This window comes from Microtus pennsylvanicus, chromosome 4 (assembly GCF_037038515.1).
Source record: "Microtus pennsylvanicus isolate mMicPen1 chromosome 4, mMicPen1.hap1, whole genome shotgun sequence".
Lineage (NCBI taxonomy): Eukaryota > Metazoa > Chordata > Mammalia > Rodentia > Cricetidae > Microtus > Microtus pennsylvanicus.
Window position 1 is genome coordinate 45873130 of NC_134582.1, and position 26360 is coordinate 45899489.

Here is a 26360-nt window from a genome sequence, read left to right on the forward strand (position 1 = left end):
GGGAACCTGTGTAGAATTAGGCCCCCTGAATACAGGCAACAATGGCGTGGCTTGGGCAGTATATGGGGCCACTGGCAGTGGAACCAGGATCTAACTCTAATGTATGAACTGACTTTGTGGAGCCCATTCTCTATGGAGAGATACCTTGCTCAGCCTAGATATGGGGGAGAGGGGGCTTGGTCTTGCATCAACGAGGTGATGGGACAGACTCAGCTGACTTCCCAGGAGAGGCCTTACCCTCTGAAGATGGGGTGGGGAAGAAAACTGGGGGAGTGGGAGGAGAGGAGGGAGGAGGAATTGGGATTGGCATGGAAAGGAAGGAAGGAAGGAAGGGAGGGAGGGAGGAAGGGAGGAAGGAAGGGAGGGAGGGAGGGAGGGAGGAAGGGAGGGAGGAAGGGAAGAAGGAAGGGGAAGGCAGACAGACCAAAAATCCTATTTAGTTCACTCATAATGTAAGCATTCAAATCTGCTCAAAATAACACAAGTCAACTAATCTGCAATTAACATGCTTTCTCTTTCTAAATTCAGGGCTATATAGTGAAACTCTGTTTCAAAAACAAAACAAAACACTGAGTAATATATGCTAGCTTGTAACTTTAAACAATAAATAGTTCATATTTAGCAATTTTAAAAGGTCTGAAATATGCATGTAAATTTTATATATTGTTTCTAATTTTGTTTTGGTATATTCTGAGTTTAGTATGGTATTAGAGTTTGCAATGATGGTTACATTCAAATTATAAAATAGGTAACCATGTCATAAAAGATGGGGAATTTTAAGCCAGGTGTGTTGGTATACACCTGTAATTCTATCACTTGGGCAGCAGAGGCAGGTGGGTTAGGAATTTAAGGTTAGCCCTGGCTGTATATCAAATTTAAGGTCAGTATGGGTTGCATCAGATACATACAAAAAACAAAAACAAAGTAAAATAAAAAGCCACTATGTTGGCTTACTTGGAAAGCGAAGGTGGGGTGGGGTAAGGAGTAGGGAGGGGCTGGGGCAAACAAGAAAGTAAATAAACTAACAGATGAGATTAATCCTACTTACCTTCTAACAACTTCTTTCCACCCTTCTTCTCTTTTCTGACCCCTTTTAGGACTAGTGAGATTCAGTTTCATGGTTGGAGAGCTTAATGGCAATGACTTGTAGCTTGCTGACAAGGAATTAGAATTCACTTCACCTTCAAGGCTGAGAAAAGGGAATTACGGAATTCAACAAAAGATATATTTAAGATAGACATTCAAGAGACTACATAGACAAAATTGTAATGAAATAAGTTTTTAAACTTCAGACTAAGAATCTTATAAAATATCTACTAATCTTTACAATGAACACATGATTAAGAGGACAGAGATGACTTTAGTTTTGAAGACTAGAGACAAGATAATATTGTAGATACTTTAATACAACTTGTACATAGATGACATATTGTGAAATTTTATGCCAGGCATGAAATAAAAGCAGTGAATATTGAGTTAACAAAATAGAAAAATTTACCATGTCTGAGTCTTGGAAGTGGCAGTAATTGTCTTTTCTTCTTGAGAATTGAGAACTGTGGGGCCCCTTCTGTCACTGGTGGAATTCACATCCACAGTGAAATTTAACTCTTGGCTTTTACCACCACTACTGCTCTCACTGTTGCAGTCTGTGCTATCTAAGTTATCTGAATCACTATTCCCGCCTGTACCACCACCTCTAGGTTCTCCATTTATTTTATTTTTATCTGCTTTTTGTTGTGCTAAAGATATATGGGGTTCAGGTAAAATTAAATGTGCTGTGGGAGGGGACTCTTTTGTCTTATTTTTCTTATTTTTCCGATTGGTGCTGGGGGTTGTCACTACATTGGCTCTTTTTTTCCCAAATACATTTGTGAACGTGGCAGACGTAGCAGAGATTCCAATTGTAGTGGTCGTGGTTGCACTCGGAGGCTCTATGGGAATTTCTTGCTCCACTGAAATTATTAAAAAAAAATCATCACAATAAGAGTCAAAGATCTCAAAACAAACTGTGACAGAATAATGCAATAATTCATAATAAACCAATCGATTAGGTTATATTTTCCTTTTCACTAAGAAATCCTTACTGTTGTTAGAATATTCTGATGTATAAGTTGGTGTAAAATACATATACCAGTAGTATTCTGTATTTTAAAATGATTAATTTTATGTGCATTGGGTTTTTTTGTCTGCATGTATGTCTGTGTGAGGGTGTTGGATTCCGAAGAACTGGAATTAGACAGTTGTGAACTGACATGTGGGTGCTGGGAATTGAACTTGGGTACTCTGGAAGCATAACCAATGAGTGCTCTTAACCACTGAGCCATCTCTCCAGCTCTACTATTAGTATTCTTACAACTGATAATACAAGTTCTACAAACTATTAAAAAAAACACAATATAGTTTGAATTTAGGAAAAATCTCAAATAGTATTGAGGAATTAGAATTCAAATAGAATACAATTAATTGCCTACTCCAAAAATTACCAGGTTGAACCATAAACATCTCAACTGACAAGTCTATCCTCCATGGTTTTAAACCTTAACCTTAGCTAAGAATTTACTAAGGAATTATTCTAATCAAGGAAGTTAGAGGTAGAAAAGAACCTGAAGGAAAACTGACAAACCTTTTACTGTACCCTTAAATATATACAAGGTTGACATAAATTACACACCACCTCTTTAAGTAAGTCATGCTTGCTTTCACCTTGTTTTCTTTATTAGTTTGTACTGTAAAGCATTTAGTATAATTTGCTATAAAAGCCAACTATTAATTTCAGATTAAGTAATGAAACCCTTAAGAGTGACCCCCAAAAGGTTAATTTAAATTTTATTTATTATTTTTGTTTATTTAGAAACAGTGTCTTTTTATGTATGTAGCTTTGCCTGACCTTGAATTCATGGCAATTCTCCTGTCTCAGCATCCTTTGTGACAAGATTACAGGTTTAATCTACAATGCTAACAAAGGATAATTTTACATTTAATTCAGATGAGTCATTTTTTACCATCTTCATCATTGTCCTCTTCATCTTCACCCTCTGGTTGTTCTGAATTCTCTTTTGGTTTATTCTCCTCATCTTCTTGTTTCCTTTTCTGCTCCTCTTTTTTCTTTTTTCTCTTTTCTTTTCTTTTCTCTCTTTTAGCAGCAAGAGCTTGCTTTCTGCTCTCTTCTCTTGACTGTGAATAAAGTGTATCATTTAATAATGTAAAAACATTTATTATTTTTTTTTTTTAGATTTATTTTGTATATAGGTTTCTTTCCACCACTTGGCAGGTCTGGTGCCTGAGGAGATCAAAATCAGGCATGGGATCCTCTAGATCTGGAATTATGGATGGATAAAGCCACCAATGTGGGTGCTGGAGACTGAACCTGGGTTTTCTACAAGTGTAACAATACAAGTGTTTGCCGGGCGGTGGTGGCGCACGCCTTTAATCCCAGCACTTGGGAGGCAGAGGCAGGCGGATTTCTGTGAGTTCGAGACCAGTCTGGTCTACAAGAGCTAGTTCCAGGACAGGCTCCAAAACCACAGAGAAACCCTGTCTTGAAAAACAAAAACAAAAACAAAAAAAAACAAAAGAACAAAAAACAATACAAGTGTTCTTAATAGCCGAGTCACCTCTCCATCTGCAATAATGTGGTAATTTAAAATACTAAATAAAATAACATTTTTGTTCTTTATTTCCCATGGATGCCAGTCTCAAACACATTTATAAAAGCAAAAAAGAAAAAAAAACAAAAACCAAATTGGGTGTCATCAAAATTAAATAATTTTTATGATTCAAATGATCAACAATGTGAAAAAACAACATATCATACCAAAAATACATATAATTTATCTGATAAGGAACATGTATACCTAAAATATACAGACATCTCTTATTACTCAATAATAATCAAATAACCTAATTGAAAAGTGAAATAACAAACAGGGGTTACAGCTCAGTGGTAGAGTACTTGCTGAACATGTGGTAGTGGTAGACAAGACATCAAGTAAGACTGAATGTGCTGGTATACACCATAATCCCAGAGCTCAGGAGGCTGAAGAAAAACAGCTGAAGAGTTCAGGGACAGCCTGGATAACACAGTGAGATCCTGCCTCTGAACTAAACTATTAAGTGAAAAATAAATTGCTTTTTACACTGAATTTTGAAATAAATAAAACCATATATTAACATATAAAAATTCTGTTATTCCTTAATATGGCTGTTGAAGATAAATGGGAAGATGGTTTAGTGCTTGAGAATATACTGCTCTATAGAGGTCATAAGGTTTGGTTTCCAGCACCCACAGTAGGACAGCTTACAGGTGTCTGTAACTCTAATTTCAGGGAGATCTGTTGACTTTGGGCACTGCACACATATAATTAAAAAGAAAACAAGATAAAACAACAACAAAAAAACAGGGTAGGTATGGTGGCACATATACTTGGGAGGCAGAGGCAGGTTTATTTCTGGGTTTCAAGTCAGCCAGTGTGACACAAAAAGGACCTGTCTTAAATAAACAGGGTAGGGGGAGGATGACTGTGGTGACTTATGAATGCATAAGCCAATGAATATACTACACTGATTTGTATAAGCTTAAATGGGTAAATTCTGATATAAGAATTTAATCTTGCCAGGTAGTGGTGGATGCCTTTAGTCCCAGCACTTAGGAGGCAGAGGCAGGCAGACCTCTGAGTTTGAGGCAAGTCTGGTATACAGAGCGAGTTCCAGGACTGGCTCCATGGCTACTGAGAAACCCTTGTCTCAAAAAACCAAATCCCCCAAAAGGAATTTAATCTCATTAAAAATATAGAAAAATACAATTTTATGGCACATATTTGCCTAAAACACAACTATCATAATCTTTATAAAGGACTGACAAATTTCACTGAAAAAGTGCTGAGATTAAGCAGGGCACACGCCTTTTATCCCAACACTTGGGAGGCAGAGGCAGGTGGATCTCTGTGAGTTCTAGGACAGCCAAGGCTACACAGAGAAACCCTTTCTTAAAAAACCAAAAGAAAAAAAAAGTTGAGAAGAGACTAACATAAAATTAGAAATAGTTTCCCCGCCCGCCCCCCAGAGGTGGTAGAGATTGTGAATCTAGCTTTTAATGACTGAGCCATCTTTCTAACCTAAGTTTTCCTTGCTTTATGAAAAATTTAAAGCCCCATTTAGAACTCTTCATCACCTTTCGGTTTTGCTAACATCTGTGATTAACAAGAAAAAATAAGCTTTTAACTTTCACAAGACAGTTAACAGTAACAGATGCTTAGCATTGTCTGGAATTAGAGAAAACATGTTACTTATATTTCTAGGAAAATTATGCAAAAAGGCTCATCAGAAGAAAAATTATTTTTCAGCTGGGCTGGGCCTGGTGATATAGGCTTATAATTCCAGCTGTTTGATTGGATGAGTAGGACTGCAAGTTCAAGGCCTTCATAAGCATGAAGTAAGTATATGACTACCCTAGGAAACTTGGTAAGATACTGTCTTGATTTTTTTTCCCCCCTCAGAGATAATGTTTCTTTATGTCATAGAACTTTCTGGCTGTCATAGAACTTTCTGTGTAGACCAGACTGGTCTTGAACTCACAGAGATCCACCTGCCTCTGGCTCTGGAATAATGTTGGAATTAAGGTGTGTGCCACCACCTCCTGGCCTGATCCTGTATTGAAATAAAAGCAAAAAGGTTGGTGATATAGCTTAGGAGTAGAGTGCTTGCCTACCATGCCTGAAGGTAGAATACTTCCTGGCACGTGCAAGGATCCAGGTTTAATCCCTAGCACCACAAACATACAATTAAATTAAAATGGAAACAACAAAAACAAAGAGCAACAAAACAAAAGGAGCTGCATAGGTACATTCTTGCAATACCAGAACTTGAGAGCCCAAGGTAAACATATTGCTATGAATTCATTTCTATCAGAGGCATAGTGAATTCTGGTCCAGCCTTGGCTAGGAGTACATTCCTGTCTCAGAACATGGATAAAAATAAAAAAATGTATATGATTCTTTCCCAGTCTGGCTTCTGTAATCAAGTACATGAAAATATTAAAATTAATTTCCTAATGACAAGACTTTTAAGGTTTTTTCTGCTTTTGTTCATTATAATATACAACAATGAATGACCTTGCACACATATCTTTTTATCTTAAATTTATTATTAGTAGTACAACAATTATAAGTATATCATAAGTGTGTATGTGTATACACAGTGTATCACGGGGGACAACATTGTAGAGTTGTCCTTCCACTTTTATTTGGGTGCTGGGGATAGAACCCTGGCTGTTAGTTTTGCAGCAAGTCCTTTTACTTATTGAGCCATCTTTGTGGCCATCCATACTCACACTTTTGATTATGTGCCTCTTGTTGGATTTCTAAAAATGGACAGTTGAGAATACATATCCTTCTTATTAATTTGTAGAAATCATACTACATGGTAATTTCTTTGTGAATCTGTTCAAATACTTTTAGTCTCCCTTCTTTTTCTAGTTCCTCCCTTCCTTCATTTATTCATTCATTCATTTTCAAGAAATAGTCTAACTATGTTGCTCTGTCTGGTCTGAAACTCTCAGAGGTCTGCCTGCCTCTGCCTCCCTAGTACTGTGATTAAAGCTGTGTAACACCATGCCTGGCCTTGATTGAACTGATATTTTAGCACAGGGTGTCTTGTAGTACTCAGGCTGGTCTTAAACAAATCATCTTACTTAATCCTCAGAGTGTTGGAATTATAGATATGTACTACCATACCCAGCTTTCACTATTTTTCACCTATTTATTGGAGATTTCTATTTCTTTTTGAGTAAGTGTCAGAAATGCAAACTGGGCTTTTAATTCTTAAAATCTTTTCCATTGTCTCACACATCCTGACAGTGCTAGGAACAAACCTAGGATTTCCCTTATCACCTAGACAAGTCACCTCTAACCCTTAAATACTCTAGTAGGAAATATAATAAGCTACTCTAACCCAAACCTTATAATAAAGGATTGATTTTAGTGTTTTAGAATACTTCTCAGAGTAATGTTAAAACCACTTAACTTAGATAGTGATAGCATGTGACAAACAGACTTGACTAAAAATCTAGTTCCTCGATTACATGGTCCCGATATTTATTTTGATAGTTCAGAATATAAAAACTTTACAAAGAAAGTCTGTTATTAATTATCTTTTAATCATATTATGTTAAAGACTACTATTCATACAGCCAATAAATTAATAAATCAAATAATAAATTTGATTTCTAACAGAATGCTCATTCTACTCACCTTTTCCAGATCGAGTTCTTTTAGGAGAATGCTTGCATTTTTATTTGCTTCTGCAGCCTGCTGGTCTTTGGCCTTCACAATTGTCTCAACACATTGGTGACACTTTTTCAGCAGTTCCTGCAGGCCAAAAATACAATTATATAAGTGTAAAAATATTTAAAATAAGTAGAGTTGACTAGAAAGGTCCACAAGTTAAACCTTAAACAACTAAAAATTGGCTAAATCAAATTAAACTTTGAATTCAGTTCTACATCAATCTTTCATAAGAATGAAAGACCTTTAAATATTTTTTTTTTCTTTTTGAGACAGCATCTCAGTCCAAACTAGCTTCCAACCCATTAAACTGTTAAGGCTGTCCTTGAACTTACATTGCTGAACCTCCTTCCTTGGAACCAAGTGTTGGAAATACTACTACGTGTGGCAAGTTTTTTGGTTTTTTTTTTTTAATTTAAAGAGCTATCACTCCTTATGCAGTTCTGGCTGCCCTCAAACTTCTAGCAATCCCCCTGCTTCTTTCTCTCAAGTACTGGGATTATAAGTGTGCATTACCATGTAAGACAAATGGTGTAAAACAATCCTTTTCTACACTATGAATATGTATTACTCTCAATGGTTAATAAAAAGCTGACAGGCCTATAGCTGGGCAGGAAGTTAGGCAGGAAGGCTGAGAATGATGGGAAGGAGGGTAGAGTCAGGGGAGACGCCAGCCAGCAACCTGCCCAAGAGATAAGACATGCTGGAGGACAGGTAAAACCGCAAGCTATGTGGCAATACATACATTAATAGAAATTTAAGTGTAAGGGTTAGCTAGTAATAAGCCTGAGCATTTATAATTTATATTTGGCCTCTGAGTCAGTTATTTGGGACTAGGCAGTCAGGAAAGGAAAAGTCCGTTTACAGAAAAAGGCATCTTTTTTGCGGGAGGGAGTGAAGCGGGGACTTTTTGAGACAGGGCTACTCAGTGTAACAGCCCTGACTGTTTGGGAACCAGGATGTCCTTGATCTCCCAGAGATCTTCCTGTTTCTGCCTCCTGGGTGATGGGATTAAAGGCGTAAGCCACCAACACCCAGTAAGACCCGCGTTTTAAACTTTAGATGACAAAAAGACTGTTTTTTGTTTGGTGATGGGGACTGAACTCATGGCTTTCTGCCAGCTAAGCATATACTCTTATCACTGAGTACATGCCCAGTGGAAACAAGTTCTTAATTATACTTCTTGGCATATAAGGCCAAAGAATGAAAATGTGTTTCAACAGCACAGTAAACTTACCTTATCTGTAATTGTTGCTATGTATCTCATGCATTCTATATCAGATGGAAATTGATTGACTTCCTTCACCAAATACTGAACAACTTTTACATGACCCTATAAAAAACATAACAAAAAAACCACAAAATGATCCTTTGAAATTTTATCCACTTTTAACTTAATGTGAAAAATTAACACTTTAAAATAGTGTACTAAATTTATAATTAAAATTTTGAAAACATGGATATTGTTTAGTTCATAAACAGGAAAAGGTACGTATAATATACTCAAGAATATATGGTGGTATATGTCTTTAATTCCAGCAACTTTGAAGCCAGTCTGGTTTACATAATAAGTTTCAGGAGAGTCAGGGCTACATAAAGATAACTTATCTCCCCCCCCCCCCCAAAAAGCAAGCAACCAAACAAGACATTAATTATTCCATTTCCCACAGAAAGCAGGAAAGTATTATTGAAAATATTATTTTATATAATAGACCTACTAATAAGGTAAAAATGGGCAATATGAAATGATATTATATAATGGGCACTAAGTCTTTAAACACCAATTTTCCAGGTTTCAAAGTATTATTTTGGTTTTATCTTAATAATAAACATGATGGTCTACAAAATTTTTCTGAGTTTTATGACTTGCACATAGATAAAATTCTTTTTCCCCAAGACAGGGTTTCTCTGTGTAGCCCTGGTTATCATGGAACTTGCTCTGTAGACCAGGCTAGCCTCAACTCAGAGATCCACTTGCCTCTGAGTGTTAGGATTAAAGGTGTGAGCTGCTTGGCTGATAAAACACTTTCTAAATGCCCTTATGAAGGCTCGAACAGGTAATAAAATTTAAGCACATCTACTTTATAGAACAAAGCTTGCTAAGTTTCCCTTCCTATTAGGTCCAAAAATATCCTCAAGAATGTGAAAGCACTTGCCACAGAGGCTGACAACCTGAATGTGATTCCCCAGGATCCACATTGTAGGACAAAACTGAATCCTATAGGTTGTTTTCTGACTTCCATTCCTACACTAACAGACAGACACACACATACACCAAACAAACGACAGTAAAAGTAATTCCCATATAAACAGGCTTCTTAACTATAACAACAACAAAAAGACATTAGTCTGTTTCTAGACAAGAAAATAGAAAGTAGTTGTACCTGGAATAACAAGTTAATTGAGCTGGGTGGTGGTAATGAAAGCCTTCAATCCTAGCACTCGGGAGGCGGGGGCAGGCGGATCTCTGTGAGTTCGAGGCCAACCTGGTCTGTAAGAGCTAGTACCAGGGCAAGCACCAAAGCTACAGAGAAACCTTGTCTAAAAAAAAAAGAAAAGAAAAAGAGAAAAAAAGAAAGAAAGAAAGAAAGAAAGAAAGAAAGAAAGAAAGAAAGAAAGAAAGAAAGAAAGAAAGGAAAGATGGAAATTAAATGCAAACAGATACTAGATGATCTAGGGTTAGGAAAACTGCCTTTCACCTTTATAGGGTATGAAGCACATAGTATATGAATTGATACAAAGTCATTAAGCTGTGTACAAGGTTTATGTTCTTTGCTTTAAACTAGGCTTTAATTTAAAAAGTTTGTTTTGTTTTGTTTTTGTTTTTCAAGACAGGGTTTGTCTGTGTAAGCCCTGGCTGTCCTGGAACTCGCTTTGTAGACCAAGTTGGCCTCCAACTCTTAGAGGCCTGCCTGTCTGTGCCTCCTCAGTGTTAGGATTAAATGTATGGGCCACCACTAAGCAAAAGACTGTTAAGTTTAAAAATATTAGAGGTGGAGAGATGGTTTAGTGTTTAAGAGTGTATACTGTTCTTCAGAGGACCCAAGTGTGGTTCCCAGTATCTAGGATCTAAAGCCTCTGGCCTCCACTTGCATGACCATGCACATACCCGCACACAGATATGCACAACACATACACACAATTTTAAATAAATTGGGGGGCTGGAGAAATGGCTCAGTGGAAAAAAGTACTTGCTACTTTGGCAGAAGATGGGGTTTGTTTTTCTGCATGCACATGATGTTTTACAACCATCTGTTATTTTAGTTTTATTGGATACAATGTTCTCTAGCCTTCGTGCATACCAAACACGCATATGATGCACATATATGCATACAAACATTCTACATATAAGATAATCTTAAACTGGGTATGGTGGCACATGCCTCTAAGTTCAGAGCTTATGAGGCAGAGGCTCTGTCAGTTCAGTGGTCTACATTTTGAGTTCTGGGCTAGTCAGGGTTATATAGTAAGACTTGTCTTCAAGAAAACATAAAACTAAAATAAATAAATAAATAAATAAATAAATAAATAAATAAACAAAATGAAACCTTAAAACTGGGAGTAAATAGTAGCAAAATGATAGTAATGTTTTTTAGCCCTCATGGGCATGTTTGAAGATGCAATTACAAACTAAATAAAATTTCAATTATAAAACTTTTCTCAAACTAGGTATTAGAGAAAAACTCTGAAAAGTCATTTAAAATAAGAAATAAGGAGGAATAGAATAGTAGTCCAGGTTAAGAGTAAGGAAGTAAATTTTCAAAAAAGGGAAATAAAAAAGCCTAGTGCATTCTAGGTCATTGATAAAAACAATACAGTACATAAAAAGAGAAGAGCAACATAGACCACATGCGGTACTTTATTATTTGTCATCAATTTAAAGATGTAGGCACTTAAAAAAAGCAGAAAATGAACATGCATATATATATATACACACACACACACACGATATGAATTGTCCATTTTTCATAAAAGTTTATTCCGTTTCATTCAGAAACAACCATCTGTATATATCTATTGCTTTCCTTAAATTTCATGGTGTGTGTGTGCAAGCGTGCACATGTAGAGGTCAGAGCAGGATTCTGGGTGTTTAACTCCATTAATTTTTGCCTCTGAACCAGAAGCTAGCCATTCTGGCTAGGTTGTTCCTGATCCAAACAATGGAGTTCTAGGAAGGTGTAGCCATGCCTGGCTTTTAATTTGGGTGTTAGGCATTCCGACTGAGGTCCTCTTGCATGCAGAACAAGAATTCTTAGTCACTGAGCCATCTCCCCAGCCCCAAATTTCACGCTTCAGGAGTATGACATAATAAAAGTAAGTCAAGGGGCTGGAGAGATGGCTCAGTGGTTCAGAGCACTGGCTGCTCTTCCAAAGGTCCCGAGTTCAATTCCCAGCAACCACATGGTGGCTCACAGCCATCTGGAATGAGATCTGGTGCCCTCCTCTGGCGTGTGGGCATACAGGGAGGCAGAATGTTGTATACATAATAAATAAATAAATCTTTAAAAAAAAAAAGTAAGTCAAGACACTAAATGAATCAACAACAAAGCTGATTATAGTGAAATAGCAAATAATTCTTAGGTTTAGCCACCAATATTGAAAAGACAGCAACATTTTTGTTTGTTTGAGATAAGAACTAATCTATCCCATGCTGGCCTTTAACTTACTTTTATAGCCAAGGCTGGACTGGAACTCTGAAGATACAGAATTCATCTCCTAAATGCTGGTATTATAGGGTGTGCCACCACACCTGGCACTAGTGCTATTTGTTTGTTTTTGTTTTGTTTTTAAACACAGGATCTCACTCTATAGCCCTGGCTGGCCTGGATCTCACGTAGAATAGGTTGGCCTTGCAAAGATTCTCCTGTCTTTGGTTTCCTGAGGATGGGATTAAGGCAGGAAACACCATGTCTAGCAATAATTAGTGACACTGTTTGTTTGGGTTTTCAAAACAGGATTTCACTGTGTAGCCCTGACTGTCCTGGACTCACTCTGTAGACCAAGCTGTCTGGAACTCACAGAGATCCACCTGCCTGTATCACTTTAGTGCTGGGTTTAAAGGCAAGCATCACCACCGCCTGGCAGCAGTGACTTTTATGTGCACATATTCTTAATTCCCCAGCATTAGTTTATATTTTGCACAAGGTTTCAACTTATAGTTGTTTTAAAATTATTAAATTTTGTCTTTTCTGTATATGTCATATTACCTTGCGAAATGCTGACATAAGAGGTGTGATTTTTCGGTTGTCTGCTGCATCCACATCAGCACCTGCTTGCACTAGCAATTGTACTACATCAAAATGACCACCATTGGATGCCAGCCAAAGAGGTGTATTTCCCTTCTTGTTACGGACATCAATATGGGCTCCCCTATAAACAAAAAATATCCACAGTCTGTTTACTATAAGAGGTTGATACTCTATGGTTCTCTTTACCATATAACAATGTTTTAAAAATGTTGTTAAGGTTACTTTTAAAAATCCACAGACAGTGAAAGGAATCACTGGAGTTCTACATATATAAATAGAAATTTACACACCTGTTAATCAGGAGCTCACAAAATTTGTAGTGGCCTTTGTCAGCTGCTATTGTCAAAGCAGTGTCTCTTGAGGAAGGCACAGGAGGGGCATTGACATCTGCTCCTTTATCAAGGAGAACTCTTCCAACCTCTGCATATCCTCCAGAAGCTGCTTCCATCAAGGGAGTAAGACCAGTCTGTTTAAACCAGTAAAGAATGCAATGGAATTTAGTAATTTCTTTAAAAGACTAAACTAATTCATATTTAAGTACATTCTGATTTTCTCTCACAAAAGAACTAAATAACATTCTGTTTTCAATTGTATTAAATTAGCTTTCTGATAGCTCATGTAATCCCAGCTCTTGGGAGGTAGAATCAGAAGGATCAGGATGAGGAGTTCAAGGTAATCCCTAGTATTGACCACATGAAATCCTGTCTCAACCAAAATAAATAAATACTTGAATAAATAAATCTTACTAAATAGCAAATGAGAATTGTTAGAATTAATGAGGCATGCCAGAGTACATTCACTTATAATCTTATGCAAGAAAGAAAGCGAAGCCATGCACGGAGATGCCTTAACTCAGCTCTTAGGATGCTGAGGCAGGAAGACTGGGTTTGAGGGAGCTAGAATTACAGAGTCAGTTTGCTCATTCTCTCACCCCTATCCCTTTGAAAGAGTCTTACTTATATAGACCAGCGCTCAAACATGAAGTCTTCCTGCCCCAGCTTCTATAATGTTGTAATCTTAAGACTATGCCACCATGCCTGTCCTGAGTTTTTATCAGACACTTTTCTTCAGCCAGGCATAGTGCCTGTAACTCCATGCACTCAGAAGGTAGAGTCGGGAGGTTAAGTTCAAGTCTAGCCTGGGTTACTGTCTCAAAAACAAAACACAACACAACAAAACAAAAACCCAATCAAAATGGAAGAAAACAAACAAATAATAATCTCCAAACAGTATGCACCATTCTAGGGCTTTTAATAGGTGACTAGACCACAATTAATACTTGAAATTGAAAAGAAAAAGGCCAGCTTTTGGATGTCACATGACCACTGAACCCATAAAATTAACAGCAACAGTGGCTACCTACATAAGATTGATCCATCAACATTCCATCATGGATGGCAGAAGGGCTCATAAGGCTCCACCCCTCAGAGTTTATAGTTTCTGGAACAACCACTGGCAGGTAATGAGTCCTTGCTCAAGTAAATACCACCCATGTTCATGAAAATACAAATACACACACACACACACACACACACACACACACACACACACACACACACACACACGTAATGTGTTTTTTGAGACTTGTTATGTATACAGGGCTCTTCCTGCATATATGTCTGCAGGCCAGAAGAGGGCACCAGATCTCATTACTGATGGTTGTGAGCCACCATGTGGTTGCTGGGAATTGAACTCAGGACCTATAGAAGAGCAATCAATGCTCTTAACCTCTGAGCCATCTCTCCAGCCTGCCTATTTTCTTTTTAAACATTTTGTATTACATTTGTTATGTCTTTGTGTGTATGTTCCTGTGTACACAAGTGCTTACCAGGTCAATATGTAGAAGTCAGGATAACCTGATGTAGTTGGTTTTCTCCTTCCACCATGTGGATCTTAGGATAAAACTAAGGTGGCCAGGCTTGATATCCCATACCTTTACATACTGAGCCATCTCACCAGTACCCCACCACCACCACCACCCACCACACACATTACATTCATACACATAAATTTTTAAAAAAACAAAAAGGCTGGGAGTGGTAGTGCATGCCTTAATACTAGCATTCAGGAGGCAAATGCAGGAAGCCAGCTTTCTTTGTAGAAAGAGATCAAGTAGGACAGCTACATAAAAAGACCCTAATCTCAAACAAACAAACAAAAACAAACCAAAAACAAAAAAAATTAACTGTTAGAAATGAGACAGATGAAATTTCTAGATTTTTCCAATCTTAAATGACATAAGGTTTCAGTTGTCATCTCATTTAAAACCTAGTTTTTTTAAGTACCTAATATTTCAAGGTTAAAAAAAGTCCAAGTATTGCTATTTCTAAATTCCAAATAGTCATGAATCTCTCAGAATTTATCACATTAAAACAGATTTTAGGTTGTTTTTTTTTGTTGTTGTTTAGAGTTTTTACCAGTAGTAAGTATATGTCTCATTAAAGTGATTTTTTAAAAAATGTTAATAATGTGTATTATTGGCACTGTTTAATTCCCTAAATCTGCACTGGAGATAAGCGGAAATGCCATATGTGTTTCCATAAAACTGAAACTGAAAAAATGGGCAAATTATAAAATTTCTTACCTTTGCCCTATGTTCAACATTGGCTTTGCGGTCCAAAAGCAAACTCACTACTTCTGCTCGGCCCTGGAAACAGGCCAGTGTGAGAGCTGTGTTCCGGTTGGTCTCTATTTGTGCATTAATATCTGAACCCATATCAAGCAGCAATTTCACTGCAGGAACATGTCCATTCATTGCAGCCAACATCAGAGGAGAAATACCTAGTTTACTCCCAGTCCTAAGGAAGAAATGTGCTCAGAAAATTAGTATGATACCTTGTGTTTTTAACAAAGCATGACGGATGAAAATGTCAGTAAAGAAAGATTTCTAACATAGATGTAGAGATCTGTCTAAATCAAGAATGGCAAAATCTCATAATTTAAAACATAACTCTTAAGGGAAACTGCGAAAGGGATGCAATTTATGAGAGAAGAATTAAAAAAGAACACAATTCCTACTTAAGATGCTTAAGACTAAGGTTAAAAACTCAGCAATCGTAAATGATAAGATGATTGAACAGGTGATACCTTGAATTAATTTCTGCCCCAGCATTAAGCAAAATCTTAATAATATTCACATATCCTCCAGATGCAGCCAGACTCAGTGGTGTATAATCAGACACATTCCTATGTTCTTTATTGGCTCCTCGGGCCAGCAGCAAATCTACTACCTACAAAGTAAAATATGGACAGATAAAACAAGTTTATACCTAGTGCTCAAGTTAAAAATGAAGGAAATACAAACAGAACCTGCAATTTTCTTGTCTAAATATTTGACATTTTAAATATATTTTATTACGCCTTAAGTATTAAAATATCAGCACGAGATAAATGGATTCAATATCTTTTTTGGGGTGGTCATATTTGTTTTTGAGACAGGGTCTTGCTTATGTAGCCAAGGTTGACCTGAAACTTGCAGCAATTCTCCTGCCTCGGCCTCTAAAGTGCTAGGATTATACATATGCACCACCATGCCCAGCTGAATTTCTTATCAAGAAGTTAAAAAACCGTGAGCCTGTGTGGTAGTTCATGCTTATAACCCCAGCTCTGGAGGGTGACTCAGAAGGATTGCCTCAATTTCAAGGCTACCTTCAGCTACATAAGAGACTGAGACACAAATAAATTCAGAGTGTTGTGCTCTGTGCAGTTGCATATACCTGTAAATCCCATGGTGTATGGTGAAAGCAGGAAATGAAGAAAAGCCAGTCTTAACTATAATGAGTTGAGTGCCAACCTGGACTACATGAGACCCTGTCCTAAAAACCCATGGCCAGGCAGGGAAAAGAAATTCAGAGTTTCAAAATCCCAGTTGTAATGAAACAAGACCTTTTTCACTTATCAATTAATGAACAATGGATTTGCATTTTATATGTGTTAGAATTGTACTTGACTGAATGCCAATAAATGTAGAAATAAAGATAATTCATATCTGTATTTATAGTAAAAACATATTCCTTTAAAAACGAATGTGCGCCGGGCGATGGTGGCGCACGCCTTTAATCCCAGCACTCGGGAGGCAGAGGCAGGCGGATCTCTGTGAGTTCGAGACCAGCCTGGTCTACAGAGCTAGTTCCAGGACAGGCTCCAAAGCCACAGAGAAACCCTGTCTCGAAAAATCAAAAAACAAACAAACAAACAAACAAATAAAAACGAATGTGCAATTTCCATTATACTTAAATAAATGTATTTCAGTCCTCAGAAAATCTAAGGCAATGGTTCTCAACCTATGGGTCGTGACCCTTTTCAGAGATTTAGCAACCCTTACATAGGGGTCACATATCAAATATTCTGCATATTGTATCAGATACTTACAATTCTTAAAAGTAGCAAAATTAGTTATGAAATAGCAACGAAAATTATTTTATGGTTTGTAGTCACAACATAATAAACTGTATTAAATGGTTTCAGCATTAGGAAGGTTGGGAACCACTGGTCTACTGAACTTGTAAAACACATGTGTTTTACACATCATATGTGTTTCACATGTAGTTAAAATATTAATCATGGGGCTGGAGCAACAGCTTAGCAGTTAAGAAAACCTACTTCACTTGCAGAGGACCCAAGTTCCCAGCACCCAAATCAGGTAGCTCATAACCAACTATAACTTCAGCTTTTGGAGCTTAAATCTTTGGGCTTCATAGGTGTGTGCATGCGCAAACACACAAGTTTGAAAAAAAATCTTGAAAAAGTAATAAGCATATATACATTAAAAACTATAAGCAAAATATTTACAAAAGAAAGCCAATGTTAACATACCTCCTGACGACCACCAGAACATGCCAAAGAAAGTGGAGTATCCTTAGTTCGTTCAGCTTGTGCCTCTATATCACCACCTTTATCCAAAAGGATTTCAACAACTCCAACATGCCCCGCTGTTGCCGCCAGGATCAGTGGGGTAAAACCTAAATTAGAAAATAAAAACTTCTAACAAATCTGTGGTTTTATTTACTTTAATGCCACTGTTTTCAATTTCCTTTTATTTTAACTTAAAAGACTTCAATTTAGATACTGATGAACAATTTAGCATTGAACTGTTCTAAACTCTAATTTGTTAATGATAAAAACACCTGGCAAAAGGAAATGCTAAATCAATAAAAACTATTAAAATCTATACTCACAAACCACCTCAGGATTAAAGACAAAGGCATCCACTATTTGTGGCACACAAGGCAAGAGCTCAACCCTCCTACTCCATCACCTTCACTAGTAATTTATATTTTGGTTTTTAATTTTTAGAGAATTATTTGGTTCTATAGATGAATAAGCTTGAACACTGCCTATTTATTTTATTAGTAAAAATAAAAAAACTACTTATTCATAGCGAAAATTCTGTAATTTTGTGTGCTTGTGTAAATACTTAGATTTTATTTGTGAATGATATTTCCTACCTTTTTTATCTCTGTGTTCAATTTTAGCATCTCGTGCAATGAGAACAGATACAAGTTCTTCATGACCACCTGCACAGGCCAGTGTTAAAGCTGTGTCATGATTGCTTTCAGTCTAAAACGGGAAAAAAAATATTTATTCATATATTTTAAAGTTCTCAATAAAATTATCCTTTCCCTCATTAATGTATAATTTTTCCTTTCAAAATAAATTAGAACATGTGAAATAAATTTATACAGAATCTACTCACATGCGCATCAATGTCAACTGAAGGATACACAGGGGGCATGGGTGGGGAAACCATATTGCTTGGAGTCTGAGAACAGGATTCCGGTGTAGGACAGTCTGTGGTCTGAGAGGGATTATTTGAACCAGCAGGCACTCTGGTATTCACAGCTGGAAAAAAAGTTTATATTGCTAAATTTCATTTAAATAAATAATACTGTTTGTACACAGAAAAACATGTAAAACAGAAATGTTCATGTGAGTAATATACTACAGTGAAATCACAAGCTTTGGAGTCAAAAGAATGTATATTGAATGACTTTCTGAATTCATGCAATTTATTTAACTTATCTGAGCCTCAGCTTAAATGTTCAATTAGGATATGAGTAGTGCTTGCCTTGAAAGTTTCTAAAGTGTAACTAAACACGGCCAATTGTTGGTGGATATATAATAAATGGTGGCATTTTGCACTGCCAAAAGGGAGTATATCATTTCTTAATTTAAGCATCTGTAGCCAGTATGGTGATCCATACTAGTAATTTTAGGACTCAGGTGTCTGAGATAAGAGGATCACAAGTTCAAGGCCAGAGTGGGATACCCCTCAAAAACAAACAAATAAACAAACAAAAAAAAAACCCAAAGAATGCTTATCTTAGCTTGTAAAAGTTTGACAAAATATTCTGTAAATAATGAAAAGTAGCAGGTCAGGGCAACAAGTTAGATTATTTTTCACATAAACAGCAGGGGATGTGTTTTTAAAAATTCAGCATTTACTTTTTTTTTTTTTTTGAGTCAAGGTCTCACTATGTAGCCCTGTCTTTCCTGGAATTCTCTATGTAGACCAAGTTGGCTTTAAGGTCAAAAATGCCTGCTGGGATTAAACGCAGACTACATAGAGAAACACTGTCTGGGGTGGTTGGAAGGAGGTGTGCACCAGTTAGTTAAAATCAACTTCTAAAAGTCAAGTTATTTTTAAAATGAATACTAGAAATTTATATTTAAGATCACAAAATTTGGAGTTTGAAGTTTTGAATGGTGATACACTTCAGTAATTCTAGTACTTGGAGGTGGAGGTAGGAAGGCCAGCAGTTCAAAGTCATCCCCAGCTACACAGCAAATCCGAGGCCAGCCTGGATTTCATGAGATCTTGTCTCAGAAAAACAAAAACAAACCCAGAATGTGGTGTTTGAAAACAGAAAGTTGAAAATTATATCTTATGTCTCTTATATCTTTTGTTTCATGGAGGATGGAGTTCTGACTCAAAGAGTTAAGGACATCTTTAAAAGATACTAGTAGTTTCTGAGATAATGTATTTAAAGCACTTACTCGTGCCTGGCACAAGGAAAGTGCTCAATAAATGTAAAACAAGGCATTTTACAATACTTTCAGTACTATTATTCACTGTATTAGAAAATAAAAATATCACTGTTTAAGAAAGAAAAAACTCAGAAAAAAACCCCGCATAACCAATAGTATAGAAAAAAATGAAGCTTTCACTATGGCAATACACTTATAACGGACTCAACTTAGAAACTGACTAGATCTTTTAATTTTCAAAGAAGAGTCTCATGTACCCCAGGTTGGCCCTGAACTACTGACCGTCCTGCTCCACCTTCCAAGAGTTGGGATTACTGGTATGTGCCAATCCTACTTTAATTTATTAGATTTAGCAAAATTTAAGATGCCTAGATTTGCTTCTGTGAACCATCCCTTTGCTTCCCACTGATATATCAATATCAATCTTGGCAATATAAATCCCAACAACTTTATTCACTGCAAAAGTAACTAGGAATGATTATAATATCATAAACTTTTGTTTCACCTAAAGAATATGTACACTGGACACAAAGCTTTAAACTTTTTGTCATTCAAAAATAAAAAAAGCGGATAATATTGTTATATCTCAAAATACCTGATACGTAAAAACACCCCCCCCCCAGCATACTAGATTGATATGTAACACCTTACTGACAGATTTACAGTGGTGGGTCTTATAATTATTAACATATACCCTGGAAGAATTGTATTTCTTTTATTCATTTATTCATGTCATCTCTTTTTTTTTTTAGTGATTTTTTGAAAGCAAGGTATTTTAAATTTTTTAAAAAAGTATTTGACTAGGGTGGAAAGCTAGAATGTGATGTTATGAAAGACTCCTTTACAGAACTTACTTTAAAAACAAACAAAAAAGACCACTTCCTGTGTATTTAACAGTTCTATTACCCAAAACATGAATTATGTTTTATACATTTTTATACTACATTATCCTAAGATATTTTCTCTGTAATAATGACAATCAGAACCATTCCATGGAAAGTGTCTTTAATAGGATTAATTACAAATGAAAGTTATAAAGGTTGTATTATAAGAACATTATACTTTAGAACCATAACATTTTCATAAGTTTTAAAACATTTCCTATCTCTGAACAAAATGTCTCTTAAAATGACAAAACCAGACAACTACAACAAAAAAAATCAATATACAATTCAAATTAAAATTTTACACTGTTCAAAAGTAGGGCACTAGAAGAACCAAGTAAAATATTTTAACCTGACTTTTTATGAAACCAAGAAAAATTTTGCATATGGTATGGAATAATAATAAATCTTAACATAAAAATTTTATTGCTATTGGTAGACAAAATATGTTGTAAAATTTTATCTCTTAGTGGACATGGTGCTACCCACCTGTAAATCCTAGCACTTGCGAGACAGAGGCTGGACTACATGAGACCCTGTCTCAAAAACAAATAGAAGTCCCAGGCCTGGTAGTATAAGTTTAACCCAGCTGCTCCAAGGGCCAAGCCATAAGGATTACAAGTTCAAAGCCTGCCTGGCTATCGGGTGAACTTAAGGACACTGAGTGAGATCCTATTTTAAAATCAAAAAACAAACTGGGCTGAGGACATAAAGGACTTCCCTTACATTGGTGACGTCCTGATGCCCAGTACCTCAAAAAAATAAAACAGCAGAACTTTTTATTGCTATCATTTGGTATATATCATAGTAATGATAAAACAGTTTCATTTAAAACCTAAACAGGGTGGTGGTGGCACACACCTTTACTCCCAGCACTCAAACAGGTGGAACTCAGAGATATACATGCCTCGGCTTTTGAGGGCGAGGCTAGCCTAGTCTATAGAGCTAGTACTAGGACAGCCAGGAAACTCTGTCTTAAAAAACAAAGCAAAACTAAAGGTTAAAAATAAAATATTAACATTAGAGGTAGTATCTTATAAATCTCCTCAAAATAACAGGATTTCCAAATTCTTTTGTAAAAAGACTTATTTCTAATTATTGTATATATGTTATGTATGTGTTGTCACATGTATGTTCGGATACTCAAAGCTAGAATTTTGATCCCCTGGAACAGAAGTGGTTGATCTTTTTTGTGTGTGTGTGTGTGTGTGTGTGTGTGTGTGTGTGTGTGTGTGTGTGCGCGCGCGCGCGCACGTGTGCGCATGTATCTGCGTGTAAGAGAAAGGATCACACTATGAAGCCCTGGCTAGCCTGGAACTCTTTATGTAGACAAGGGTAGCCTTAAACTCACAGAATCATCTGCCTCTCTGCCTCTGTCTCCTGAATGCTGGGATTAAAGACATGTGCCACCATGCCTAACTCTTCTGGTGATTGTGAGCCACGTGACATGGGCACTGGGAACAGAAGTTGGGTCCTCTGGAAGGGCAGTACATGCTCTTAATATCTGAGCCAATTCTTCAGGCCTAAAGTTTTGTTTTTAAACTTAATAATGATCACGGCAAGGCCACTTAGAGCAAATTACACTAGAATTATAATTTAAACAAATGTATCCAAGTACCAACAACAATACTGTATTAGACACAAAGCTGTATTAAAACTCACATACATATCAAATCTTAATATAGAAGAGCAACTGTTATTTAATAGGATTTAGAAGTATAAGAAATAATAGAATTTTTAAGATAAATGCAAAACTTTTAATCAAACTACATGCATATACATGATACTAACACTAAGGCTCTTTGTTTTGTTTTTGCTTGTAAATAAAAGACAGGGTCTCATTATGTATCTCTAGGTTGCCTGGAACTCAGGGATCTGCTTGCCTCTGCCTCATGAGTCTCCAAATTCAAGGCCTGTACCACCATGCCCAGCTTCAACTAGTGTTCTTAAATATGGCTGAACTGAGTGGATTTTGGCACTATGCACTTACTAGCAGTTCCCCGTATTACTCCTCTTGTAGAGCAGATTGATGTAGATTTATTAAAGAAAGGTAAGAAAGAACTCCTGAGTCTGGGAAATGTACAAGGGGGAGACTCTGTACTTCCCTTCTCTAAGCTTCACTTTCCTACGGAACTGAGGTAGGAGAATCTATTTTATGGGAGGATTTAAAACAGCTTGTGAAGGTGCAAATGAAGTAACTACCACAAAGTTTGGCACATGGTAAATGTTCCATAGATGTAAATAAATTTATTTTTTTAACCAATCCTCTTTATATATTAGTGGAATTTTTATTAAATGCTTTCTAAAATCGCTCAACAATGAAAACGATTTTGAATTTCTTTAAATTTCTCTAAATTTCTAGACTTAACTTTTTGTTTTGGTTTGGTTTTAATCTAAGCGTATTTGCCTTCCTTTCCTTTTTGTTTATCTGAGACAGGACTTGAATAGCCTGGACTGGCCTTGAACTTGACAAGTAGTGAGGACGGCTCTGAACTCCTGATCCTTCTCTTCCTGCTTCCCAGGTGCTAGGATTACAGGTGTCAACAAACCCTGCCCAAGAAGGGATTTAAAAAAAAAAAAAATCAAGAAAATAGAAAAATGGCTATTAAAGCTAATGAAAACTGACAAAATACAAACATAAAATTAGAAATAACAGATCTAATAACTGCTTCCATGAACATATCATGTACAATTTCATTATTAATTTGATATACATTTTAACTTGAGATCATTTGTTATTATGGTAACTGCTAAAAACCTAAGGCTTTCAGAAGAAGATCTGAGGTACCATGTTTCTAATCAAAATTAGATATTCTGTTTAGGATTGTAGAGAGTATGACATATCAGCTACAGGCTGAGTAAGTAAATAAGTTATAACATTAGTTATGTATATAAACAATTTATTAATTTTCATGAAAATATTTAGGTAGAAAAGCAATAATGTGAAAACATTCTTAAAGAAGAAAATTAACATTTCCTTTAGAGGGATAGATAAATATTCTTCAAAGTGAATATATATCAGTCTCTCTTTCAATAATTAAAATAAATTTAAATAGAATTAATTCTATTTAATTATGGCTTGCTCCATAATCCTACTGATATCCTTAAATGTTTTACAACTATAGAGTTAGCTATTAAGTTTGTCTAATTTTTGTCACTATTAATTAGGAAAATTAGACTTGGGAAAAATAGTTTTAAGTGAGACATCATCATCTTGAAAAGAGAATACAATTATTACCGTGCATTTCAAAACATATAAACTTCATATATGGAACTTTTTATTTATCAATTTAAAACTTATTTACAATCTGATAAGTAGTTAATGTCTAATACATATTAAGTTTTATTATGTCAACATGTAACACTAAAAGATGTTTTCTGAGGTAATTTTTTAAAGTCTCATGTGAACTCTATACAAGGTCATTTCTATTTAAAAATACTTTAGTGAAATAAAAACTTTTAAGAAACATCTGTAATAATTAGCATAAAGTTAACTACAAGTTTCCTTTAGAGCTGTTTTGGCTAAAGTAAATTTAACATAAGAAGCTCTACAAGCCAAAAATATAAAATTCAAATTAAAGAATAAAGATCCTAACTCCTTAAAATACCTCCTAGTATTTGAATTTTAAGAACACTAGACATTTCTCCTCTGCACAATACTATCTATTACATGGCAGAGGAGCCTCAAAGGCAAAATGATATCTATAACCAACTGAAGTAACACATATACCCAATAAAAATTCCTGATTTACTCTTATTCCACATTTTTAAAGATTCAGTAAAGATTAGGAAGACTAAAGGCTCACAAAAGAAGAAAGGAAACTGGGATAGTATAATTGGGGTAGGAAGGGGAGGAGAATATGACAAGAGGAAACAGACAACAATAAGGAAAAAATGTTGCAATCAAGAGACAGAGGACTGGCCTGCCTTTGAATATCACTCCAGCTACATCTTAGTTCTTGGTCTTCATCCACTGTCAACAGCCATTCTGGCTGCAATTCTGAACTGGGCTCTCATGGAGGTGATACATTCACCAGCCATCTTTAGGAAGGTAAATGATTAATTGCACTGTTTTCCCACTGCTGCAAGGACAATGAAAGGGAAAGTAAACTTGTGCACCTCATTTCATATCTAGTTGTAATTTTCCACACAACAATAAACAGAAACATACATTTTAAGATTATTAGCCCTTTTTCTTTCTATGTGTATGTGCATGAATGTGCATGTATGCAAGCACACTATTAAGTGTTCTGTATGCTTGTTCATCAAGAGTTTACACAAAAATTCCAATCTCAAAAACAAGTACAACAGTTTAAATGTACTTTAATCTTCTGAACACAAACTCTATACCATGGAGTGTACAGCTGTTCCCATTTAATTAGAGATAATTAAATTGGTCTAATAACAAAAAGGAGTGTCTCTTAAAATTCTCATGTCCAACCATGAAATTCACAGGCAAGAAAATTAAATAGGTAGCCTTACCTGCGTGCTTCTAAATTGTACAAAAGATTCTATTGAGTGCTCCTACGTAGGAAATAACAAACTGTCTTTGAAAGCAAATTTCTAAAGGATTATGGGAACCTTATTTATTTTTGAAGTGTGTTTGTTTTAAACAGAAAAGGGAAAAAACTCCCTTTATGTGTTAGTGCTACTGGGCTTAAATTCACTTCCATAATTCCTAAGGAATCCAGTAATTTTACAAAGACAGTTTTAAAATAGAGAAATACAAAGTTTGTGTTTTTGAAGGGGCATTTAAAGAAGTTGAGCACACAGATAAAAGAGAAAAGTATTTTAGATATATTTCTTAACCCACCTGCTATCAGGTCATCAAGAGTGTCGGTAAGCGTCTGGGCTGGAGTTGCAACCATGAGTCCATCTGGCTCTTGTACTAACAGCCCCTGCTCATGTCCAGCAACAGCAATTTGAGGCTGTCCTATGATCTGCTGGTTACCTGATACTTTCTGAAGCACAAGAGAATTTGTCCCATTAGAACCTAAGTCACTGGAAAAGTTACATTGTGGAGATGATAGAGGCTGGACTGGGACAAAATCAATTTGCTCTGCTGATGGTGGAGATTGTTGCTCATCACCAATACCATGATCTTTAAATAAGATTGTATCAACCTGGGGTGATTCTGAAGAGTGATCCTCTGGGGGACTGCCATCTTCATCCCCTGCCAAGGAGACTCCTCTATGAGAGCACTGCTGGTGTGGAGACCCTGTGTCTCTCTGACCTTTGGTTTCCAAGTATTCTTTGGTAAACTGCTGCTGTGTTTTCATCTGCAACTGCCTTTCCACTTTCTGCAGTTCTTTCAGTATTTTCTTCTTCTTCTGGACTTGTTCTTCTCTGTTCTTTTTAAGTTCTTCTATCTTATCCTTGTTTAGAGGCTCACCTTGAATTAACTCCAATGATTTAAGCTGCGCTTTTTCAATAGCACTAATTCTTTGTCCCAGTTCATTCAGCTTGCCTTCAGTCTCTTCTACTATGCACTCCAAAGGCTGGTATGGGTGAAAAGGTGGCAGTAGGTCCTGATCTGCTACCTGCAGGGAACTGGACTTCTGCTTGGATGCACCTAAGCACATGAAAAATGTTTGAAAAAGTGCCATGCTAAAGAAAAAAAAGAAAGAAAGAAAAAGAAAAAAAGAGAAAAAAAGAGAAAACAAAACAAAACAACAACCAGAGTCCCAAAAATAAAAACACACACAAAAAACATTCCTCCCCTCTCCCAGACTTCCTTCCCCAAACCATTATAACTAATGCTATAGAAAGATTCAAAAGTCACACTAGTGAGGCAGATTAAACCTCAACTATCTCATCTGTTTTTGCACAGCATAAACTGAGATGTTATCAACTCAAACTTGAATTTAAAAAAATATACTTTTAAATGTAGGATGATTTTAGAAATTATGATGGGATAAAGAGAAAAGGAAGGGAAAAAAAACCTCAGAATTTTGCTTATC

General features: G+C 36.1%; 1 protein-coding gene across 8 annotated transcripts in view; it reads right to left on the reverse strand.

Moving 5' to 3' along the window:
- The window catches only part of Ankhd1 (ankyrin repeat and KH domain containing 1), a 117657-nt gene that overhangs the window by 20652 nt on the left and 70645 nt on the right, over positions 1-26360 (reverse strand). For 5 of the 8 annotated variants that reach the window (XM_075968867.1, XM_075968868.1, XM_075968866.1 and 2 more), the window contains exons 15-27: positions 25214-25972; positions 18225-18370; positions 17977-18088; positions 17345-17490; positions 15617-15759; positions 15114-15327; positions 12820-12995; positions 12488-12650; positions 8518-8613; positions 7248-7364; positions 3003-3174; positions 1499-1952; positions 1049-1189 (exon numbers count right to left, since the gene is read on the reverse strand). In XM_075968867.1, the coding sequence (XP_075824982.1) occupies positions 1049-1189; positions 1499-1952; positions 3003-3174; positions 7248-7364; positions 8518-8613; positions 12488-12650; positions 12820-12995; positions 15114-15327; positions 15617-15759; positions 17345-17490; positions 17977-18088; positions 18225-18370; positions 25214-25972 (2839 nt within the window). Of the gene's footprint in view, positions 1-1048; positions 1190-1498; positions 1953-3002; positions 3175-7247; positions 7365-8517; positions 8614-12487; positions 12651-12819; positions 12996-15113; positions 15328-15616; positions 15760-17344; positions 17491-17976; positions 18089-18224; positions 18371-23793; positions 24483-25213; positions 25973-26360 lie in introns of those variants that run through there. The other 3 variants (XM_075968873.1, XM_075968872.1, XM_075968874.1) reach the window with 2 other exon arrangements.